We start from the raw sequence: 9,694 nt of genomic DNA on the forward strand, positions 1-9,694 counted from the left end.
AGGTTAATTGTATACACTGAAAATATTCCTTTCAATCCTGTGCAAATTAGTGTCTTCAACAGCACCAGAGAAAGCAAAAAATACTAATTACTTTCCCTTATCTCTACTTTCCTTTTGTTTTCTTCTTTTCCACCCATCTTCTTTCCTTCTACCTCCCTCTCTCTTGATTATGAGCAGAGGAGAAAAAAAGAAATATCCAAGCACTCTAAATCATTTTTTTTTTTTTTTGAGACAGAGTCTCGCTCTGTCTCCCAGGCTGGAGTTCAGTGGTGCAATCTCTGCTCATTGCAACCTCTGCCACCCGGGTGCAAGCAATTCTCCTGCTTCATCCTCCTGAGTGGCTGGGATTACAGGCATATGCCACCATGCTCAGCAAATTTTTATATTTTTAGTAGAGATAGGGTTTCATCATGTTGGTTAGGCCGGTCTCAAACTCCTGACCTCATGATCCACCTGCCTCGGCCTCCCAAAGTGCTGGGATTACAGGTATGAGCCACTGCATCCAGTCCAAGCACTCTAAGTCTTATTGATGGGTTTTATTGAAAGGGTTTTCACTTTGAAGTTCTTAACCACTTCATATCAAGTTTTAATTTCATCAAAATGTCAGTGTCTTGTGCAGAATGATAGTGTCGAAACAATCCTAATCGTTTTGCAAGTGAAACAGATCATATGCGTTTCTGTACTCTAAACTGGAGAATTTACACAAGCTATTGATTCCTGGAATACAAACCCCTGAACTCAGAGTTGAGAATTCATACAATATAGCAGTGTTTGTCAAGTACAAATGAAATCATCAGTTTCTAGGCATAGTTATTCAGAAAGAACTTTCCAAAAATGATCTTTCAACAAGAGCTATTCTTTTCAGAAATTTATTTAGTCTAAAAAGCACACTTTAAGATGGACATATTGTTCATTTAACATGTGCAATTACAAACTCACTACACAAGAAATAAGAAACAAAATAGTGACAATGAACATTGTGGCAGATGGTATGGTGGATGAGGGATTGTAGAAAATTTGAGAAGATTCCTCTCTCTCCTCGGGAGGTTTTAGAGAGGCATCTATACAGACACCATCCGCAATACATACGTCAACAGCATCAGTGTTTTTTACATCAGCTTTCGTCTTACAACTCAAAGTGGTATAACAGCTGCAATAAAATTTTTCGGAAAACTGCTCCAGGTCTTCAAATGTTGGTTTTCCACGTACTGTGAACTTTCCATCTTTCTCAATTTCAATAGCAAAATTATCTGGGTTCAGGTGAAGATAGTCACTTGAATTCCAGTCTTTCCTTACACACACTCCTTGCTCCTGGCAAAGAACCTGGCTACACATTTTGGCTGCTAGTGTGGTGTTGATTATATAAGGATTCAGTATAGTCTCCATATAAGTGTTTAGGAGCAAGCAAGATTTCTGTAAAATTATAAGACAGTCAGAATACCAAAGGACAAGTTAGTTCATACATGAATTAATTTAGTGTAATAAGCAATTTTTTACAGAAGAATGAAAAATCAGATGTGGCAAAAAATAGAAGATATTTTCTTTTTTTACCTAACCAACAAGATTATTCTGTCTTTTGTGACATTTGTAACTTTCACAAGCCATTTCATTCCACTGAATAATTGACCAATTGAGGCTTAATATTCCTTATCCTTGCTCTTCCTCCATAACTCATAAAATAATCAGAGGGATAGAATGCTACAGCTGTTACAGTATGTTAGAGTATGGTCTCTGGGATCCATTTGCCCTGATTTGAGTCCCACTTGCATTAACGACTAGCTGTATGAACTTGGGAATTTCTTAAGCTTTCTAAGTCTTAGTTTCCTACCTGGGTGACTTTGGGCAAACTGATTAACTTGATTATGCCTCAGCTTTATCATCCGGAAGAAAAGGATAATTATGATGCCTATCTCATAAAGTTGTTGTGAAAATAGATAAAAAAAGAATAATACATATAAATGTGCTTAACACAGGGACCTACCATATCTTCAGTTGACCCTCAATAAATCATAAATAAATTTAAAAAGCACTACATTTGTCAGACATTTATTTTTTCCTGAGACAAGGTCTCACTCTCTTGCCCAGGCTGGAGTACAGTGGGGCAGTCTTAGCTCACTGCCCCCTTGATCTCCTGGGTTCAGGAAATCCTCCTGCCTCAGCCTCCTGAGTAGCTGGAACTATAGGCATATGCCACCAGACCTGTCTAATTTTGGTTTTACTTTTTGGTAAAAGTGAGGTCTTACTATGTTGCCGAGGCTGGACTTGAACTCTTGGGCTCAAGTGATCCTCCAACCCCATCCTCCCAAAATGTTGGGTTTACAGGCATGATCCATCATGCCTGGCATACCAGACAAGTTTAAACAGCATGGAAAACAGTGATTTATAAATTGCTGGCTCACATAAACTAAACATGTTCAACTGAGTATACTTTATATTAAATGTTAAATATAGTCAAGTTATGGGTGAATAATGACAACTCTTTTACAAATTTGGCAAAGCATGAGTGATGGCTAACTAAAATGATTCATCTTGAGCCCGGTATGTTCTAAACCCTGGACACTGCCCTTTGAGAAATATTGAAGATAATCACTTTTTTCATAATCAACAGTTTCATTGAGTGAGCTGGTTGTGCCAGTCCTTTATCAAACCAAAGGAAGTGGTGGTGGTAGATATGCAGGCATGTGAAGGAATCTTGGCAGCTTCCATCTGAATATATTTCTTTTAATCTTCCTTGAGATGACATCATCTATTGTTGGCAGAATAACTGATTCCCAGAAATGTCTGTGTCCTAATGTCTGTGGCAGTGTGAGCTTACATGGCAAAAGAGACTTTGCAGATGTGATTAAGGGAATGGGTCTTGAGAAAGGGAGATTATCCTGAATTACAAGATGGACTCAATGTAATTGCATGAGTCCTTGAAGTGTAGAAACTTTTCAAGCTTGGTTAGAAAGATGAAATGAAGGAAGGAGAGATTCAAAGTGTAAGAGAGGTTCAACTCACTTTGGCTGACTTTCAAGATAGAAGAAGAGGGCCGTGAGCTACAGAATGTACTGGCCTTTAAAAGCTGAAAATTTGTCAGTAGCCAGTCAGATAATGTGGATATCATTGTTAAAACCACCAGGAAGTGAATCTGCCAAATGAGCGAGTATGTTTTCCTAGAAAGGACAACCCTGCTGTCACTTTGATTTTAGCCCATTGCAATTCATATGGGACTTTTGGTCTAAAGACTACAAGATAACAAATTTCTTCTATTTTTTTTTTTACCCACTAAGTTTGCTGTAATTTTTATGAAAGCAATAGAAAACTAATCCACCATCCATCTTCTTAACTATCCAATGACTTCGAATGACGTTTAGAGTGAAATTCAACTTCTTCTCTTGACTTGTGCACAGTGTGACATGGTATAACCCTTTCTTCCTCGTGTACAACCTTCCCACATCCATTCTACACTAGATATAGTAGCTATTGCACTAGCACAGCAGGACCATTTCAAACTGCACTTACTGTTCCCACTGCTTAAAATGTTCTTTCCTCTAATTTTTAACACTGTTGACTTCATCTTGTCATTCAGGTGGCAGCTTTTAATTAGATAACACCCTTCTTTGATACCTTCCTTGTTAAACTCTCCACATCTTTGTTTTAATTCTCTGTATAGCACTTACCATATCAAATATTTTTCTTACCTGTGTACTTTTTAAGTACTCATAAATTCCGAAAGTACATAGACTTTTTCAATATTCTCCAACACTATGTTCCCAATACAAGGAACATGAGAATTTATAACAAGTTCAAAAAACATTGCAGTTACTTTCTCAACTCCACAGAGACAAAGATTACACAAAAAGGAGTAAAGGATGAGAATGACTTGAGAATCATTAACCTGCATAATTTTTAGTCTATGGAAATACATTAAAATTGGCTCTCTGATAGGTAAGACTCGGTTCTTATCATTTATCTATATATATTTATGGCATAAATACTCCTGCCATGGCCAATTTCAGCCTATTGCCCAAACATTACTGAATGCAGATCTGGGAATTGAGTGTACCACCATTATACATTTTGGTAGCATGGTGTGGAGTAGCACATTACTACATAGTATTTTCATTTATAAAGAGAAAAGATGTCAATAATCTCAAGAGCATGGATCATGGTCAAATGAGATAAAATGACTACTATATTAAAATGTGTCACCTGTGTTTTAACATAATTTTTATTGTTAAGCTTTTATCATTTGATTTTTAATAATGGCTGTGATTAACAACTGGTTCACAAAACTCCTGAATATTTAACAATTTGTCTCAGCTGGGACCAGTAGGGCTGGCTCTGTCAAACCACTAGATCTAATAAAATGGAATGAAGAGAAATGGCTTACTTGCATTTGTTTTATGTCAATTCCACTAACTGCGAGTAAACCTGCAATTACTGGTTTCTTAAGTTGTCAGTGAATCAGAGAAAACATAACAAGTAATCCATGACTATTGATTACAAATTACATGGAAAAAGGGGGAGATAATGACAGATCTATTATTTAAAATGATCAGAAGTTGAGAAAGGTAGCAGAAATATATACAACAAACTCTGTAGGGGATAATTTTGGGACAATGCCATTAAGTAGAAAATAGTCATATAAAAGCTGAAGGACTGTCTCTGGTGTGGATAATGGTGAAGATGATTTAAGAGGCATAGTAGTAGAATGTGAATCTAAGATTAAAGTGCCATTAAAAAACAAGGGTGACACTTAAATAGTATGTTGTGTCATCCTACTCATTGAGGAATGCCTGATTCACTCCTCAGGGTAAGAGTGGAGTTTTCAGTTTTTTTTTTTTTTTTTTTTTTTTTGAGACGGAGTTTCACTCATGTTACCCAGGCTGGAGTGCAATGGTGCGATCTCGGCTCACCGCAACCTCCGCCTCCTGGGTTCAGGCAATTCTCCTGCCTCAGCCTCCTGAGTAGCTGGGATTACAGGCACGCACCACCATGCCCAGCTAATTTTTTGTATTTTTGGTAGAGACGGGGTTTCACCATGTTGACCAGGATGGTCTCGATCTCTTGACCTCGTGATCCACCCGCCTCGGCCTCCCAAAGTGCTGGGATTACAGGCTTGAGCCACCGTGCCCGGCCCTTCAGTTTATTTTTAAAGAAAATAAAATCGTATGAAAATTTATAAATATTTATACGTTTCTAAATAATAGGATATTTGAGAAGGGAGTTTACGGGTTTGGGAAAAAAATAAAAATTAAGAATTTACTTAAGAAATTATCATTTTACAATGGTTTTCTGACACATAAACGACTTTACCAAGGGCCATATACCTTTCTCTGAACTTATATTTTCTGTCATTTCTTTATATTAAAGATCAAATTAGAGCCAAAAGAATTATGCAAAATAGGTAGAAGGGCTCAGATTACCTTTTTACAATCTCATAAATGCAACTGCTGTTAAGTATTTTTAAATAAAGGCTATGTCTATTCTATCCAGAGAACAAGAGACGAATATAATTCTTCTCAAGGATTTCTTGGACTACTAGAGTGTAGACTATTTGCTAAGGTCCTAAGATAGGACTCCTGGGCCATGAGCTTCATCTGACATTCTTCATGGTATGTTCATCATTGGTATTTCCACAACCACCAGAGAAGAAAAAATTCAGCTCCCACTCAGCAATGTCCCTATGACAGCTTTACTCTTGAATTAAGTCAAGAAAGTTGATGAGTTGGGAGATAAAGATCTGATATAGAGAATTAAACAAGAATGAAAATAAAGGAACAAAGACCTATCTGCTGACACCAAGCACCATGTCAGAAAATTGAGATTGTAGTCTTGTTTTTGCTACTTAACAGTCATCTAGCCTAGAGAAATTCAATTATTCACTAAATTTCTATTTTCCCACTGGAACATGCACATACTATTTTCTGTCTTATAACCATCACACAAGTGTATTTTGATTCAACCAGTATTAATTGAGCACCTATTACTATATGCCAAGCATAGTACTACTTATTTTCTTATTTAAAAACAAAACAATCCCCCAAAACATTAAATGCAGAAATATTTTCATCTATTTACTACCCATTCAACTTACCATACTTCTCGTTATACTGAGGCTTCCCCATATTACAATTCCAGAAGCACCCAGAGCAACAGTTTCACCAAGTGTATGCACAAGTTCATCCTGGAAAATGGGATCGGAAGAGTTAGCACATAAAAAATAAAATGAAAGTGCTATACATAGGACAGTAACACCAAAGCCAAGCATGCTGACCCAATAATAATAATTTAAATGTTTTCCGCTATTTCTATCTCTTACACCGCCATTGCCTTACTATAGAACAAATAAGATACTATTATTCTTTCAGTCACTTCTATTGAAAAGAGAACAGGCCTAAGAAAGAAAAGAAACTGAGTTCATACACTGTCTATACTACCTAATTCCCCCTGCTTGCTAGGAGATAATGAGATTACATTAAATATTAGATGTATTCTTATTTTGCATTCATATAATAATGTAGAACTACTTGTATGCACATTCCTAACTAATATTAAAAGCTAGATTTCACTCCCTTCAAAAATAATATTAAATTTCAATAAACATCTTTTGTTAATTTCGTTTCATAGCCCTCATGCCTTGATTACTCACCTTAGAAAGGAATTTCAAAACTTGATCAGTAAAAACTAGGCGGGCATATACAAAAACCGGAAGTGGACTGTTTTCATTGGGTATTTTAGAAACCCTAATGGCTTCCTGGACTCGATTGCGCACATAGAGCACAGCAGCTACAGCAGACTGTTGGGTGTTCAAATAAATGGATGGGTAAAGGGCGGTGCTTTCATTCCACAACCAGCTGAGATCATCATTTCTTTTTATTTCTATATTGGGGCAACTTCCATTGTAACCAGGCTTCTTATAGTGATGGTTGTAACAGTCCGGAAAAAGATAATAACCCCACAAGTGATTTGGCCGAAGTGCTTTTCCCAGTTTTATAGTCTCTAGCATGAAATCCTTTGCTGCCTTTTCAAATTCTTGTTTTGCTATATCAGTGGCTTGTGTGGGATTAAGTTGTACGTTTCGTTGCTGAACCAACTCAATAGACTTATTCTTGTAAATATCTTTAGGTTTCCAGTTTCTTGCCCAAGTGGGTCTCCATTCTTCCCAGTCAATCACACCCATTCCCAGATTGTCTACTGGCATATAAAAAATAATGTCTTTCCTAGATTTGTCCAAATGATCTTGTAAGGACATATTCTGGGGGATTCCTCCATTCACAATTGCTCCTGTCGTTGGATCTATATAAGGATAGTAGCCAAGCCTATCAACATAAAATATTGAAACACCTTGCCCGGTGACGTTTATTCGGGGGCTTCCTATTAAAGAGAAGAGGCTCATATCTAGTGGCTCATCAAATTTTCCAAGACAAAATTCAGATGGGGCATTCCAGGCCCAGAGAAAAGGCACATTTGGGATAATAGGGGGTGCTCTGAAATTCAGAGTCAAGGAACATCGAATCAGAAGGAAGGTGAAAACTATCGGGGATACTCCACTGGATTTAACAAAGCTTCCAAAAAAGATGTGCTTGAATTTTAGCGCTCCCATTATAAAGAGTAATGACTATGAAAACATTTATTTCTTCCTACACACTTTGGTTTACACAATATTTGATGCAAAGTATGAGCACAGGTGAAAGAGAATGGAATGAATTCACTTTGATAGGTAAAAAAGTATAATGATTATGTTACATTTAAATATTATTATTCTTGTTTCATATTTTAGGATTGTTTTGCAAGTTGCATCACCTATAACTGAAAAAGAAATACAGAATACATTGTTATCACTCATTTTATATTAAGAATGTAAGCTTTACCAAGTTCTCAACTTTAAGTTCAGTGGGTTTAATTTCATTTTAGAAGGTGGAGGACCTACTCCTGTGTTTAATTCAATTAAATTATTTCCTCTTATTTGTTATACAAACGCTATACTAGTTACCATTTTTCTCATCTTCCCAAATCACTACTGGGCCTGCAGAGAGGTGAATGTAGCTATTTTTCCTTTTGCCTCTCTGGGTGTAAAGAATGCTGTACCAAGCAATGTCTTAGCAAAACCCCACTGAATGAAAATAAATTCCAAGTTGTTCCTCTCATTTTGTTTATTGCTTCTTGAAAGATCACTTTATAGCAGTCTGGCATATACTGAAAACAACCTTTCACAGAATTGTGAAATTTCATCTTTTTTCCTCTTTCTTTTTTTTTCTTTTTTCACTTTTCCTTTCTTTCTTGAAGAGAAGCAAACTTACTTCTGCCAGAAGTAGTAAATCAACAGTTTGCTTGAATTTACTGAATCAACCAAAAACTTCTACCAAATAAGTTGAAAGGCTCCTTGGTACACTACTCAATCACATCTCACAATAATGTGCTCCCATGTTTAAAGTTAATAAAACATTTTACTACTTTACATTTTCTACTGAAAGCATTGGTTCTAGCCTAACTTAAGAAAAACAATATATAGATTTTGGTCTTTTTATAGGTTTGATAAGTAAGATTGTATTGTCATTCTGATTGTGACAAAGTGAGATATAATAGCACATACTTTGGCTGTATTAAACCACAAAGGTGGTACAATAAAATGGTCTGGGCAAAAAATTAAGTTAAACTACGTATATACTCAGCATTTTGTATTTGCAAAAATAACCTGCAAGAAGATATATTTATATGTTCTGTGATTCTAGGAGGGAACCGGAAACATTTTTGAAAATTAGATTAGTAGTATACTGCTACTTGAAAGTAAAACAAGAATCATACTATTCTTCCCAAGAACATGTGTCCTTGCCATAGCAAATTATCCAGTCATTCCCATTGCTGAAAAATAAATTACTCTCAAGAGGTCACCATGGTCAGAATAAAATAAAATCATAATTACCATTATAGTTGCATGTTTTGAAGATAATGAATTTTTTCCCTCATGTTTAGAGCATGTAAAATAGCTAAAGATTTTTGTAGTTTAAATACTTATAAATTTCTCTATTCAGGACATAGATAATCTTCATCTAAAGTAATATGGGGAAAAACTAATTGCTTTTAAATACTAACTATTGGTACTAATGCCTGAATGGCAGGGACAGAAAGAAAGAAGTGGAATGAAGGATTAACTTCCTCTGTATCTCAGGGAAGGAGTAAGCTAAACTTATTGAAATTAACATTCGACTCTATTTCCACATAATAATTTTATGTAAAACAAACACTGGGGCCGGGCACGATGGCTTATGCCTGTAATCTCAGCACTTTGGGAGGCCAAGGCAGGCAGAAAACCTGAGGTCAGGAGTTCAAGATCAGCCTGGCCAACATGGTGAAACCTCATCTCTTCTAAAAATACAAAAATTAGCATAGCATGAGCAGGCTCCTATAATCCTAGCTACTCAGGAGGCTGAGACAGGAGAATCACTTGAACCTGGGAGGCAGAGGTTGCAGTGAGCCAAGATAGCACCACTGCTCTTCAGCCTGGGTGACAGAACATGCCTCTGTCTCAAAAAGAAAAAGAAAAAAGAAAAACATGGGGCAGAATGAGCCTATTGAGAAGTTCTATAACCACAGAAGTCTTCAAAAAAGAATGGACGCTTCTATGCTTGAAATTTTACTCAATGAAATATCTTTCCCTCAGCATAAATCAAAGCCTTGGAACAGAGAATTGGCACAAAATTGAGGA

The 9,694-nt window shown here is 36.4% G+C and overlaps 1 protein-coding gene across 1 annotated transcript; it reads right to left on the bottom strand.

The window, feature by feature from the left end:
* Positions 1–853: 853 nt before the first annotated feature.
* Positions 854–7,798, bottom strand: SPAM1 (sperm adhesion molecule 1). The gene is made up of 3 exons (XM_032275764.1): positions 6,638–7,798; positions 6,083–6,172; positions 854–1,413 (listed from the first exon to the last, which is right to left on the bottom strand). Exons 1-3 carry the CDS (start codon positions 7,589–7,591, stop codon positions 928–930), a joined length of 1,530 nt encoding a protein of 509 aa, XP_032131655.1. The 5' UTR covers positions 7,592–7,798; the 3' UTR covers positions 854–927.
* Positions 7,799–9,694: the final 1,896 nt, after the last annotated feature.

This window comes from Sapajus apella, unplaced genomic scaffold, assembly GCF_009761245.1.
Source record: "Sapajus apella isolate SASKATOON/1434 unplaced genomic scaffold, GSC_monkey_1.0 scaffold7, whole genome shotgun sequence".
NCBI lineage: Eukaryota > Metazoa > Chordata > Mammalia > Primates > Cebidae > Sapajus > Sapajus apella.

What these genes read in the sequence shown, in the direction of transcription:
- SPAM1 (XM_032275764.1), bottom strand. Translation starts at nt 7,591, where the DNA reads ATGGGAGCGCTAAAATTCAAGCACATCTTTTTTGGAAGCTTTGTTAAA. An exon ending in TTTTGAAATTCCTTTCTAAG is followed by an intron (nt 6,173 to 6,637) that starts GTGAGTAATCAA and finishes CCCATTTTCCAG; the next exon opens with GATGAACTTGTGCATACACT. An exon ending in TCAGTATAACGAGAAGTATG is followed by an intron (nt 1,414 to 6,082) that starts GTAAGTTGAATG and finishes ATAATTTTACAG; the next exon opens with AAATCTTGCTTGCTCCTAAA.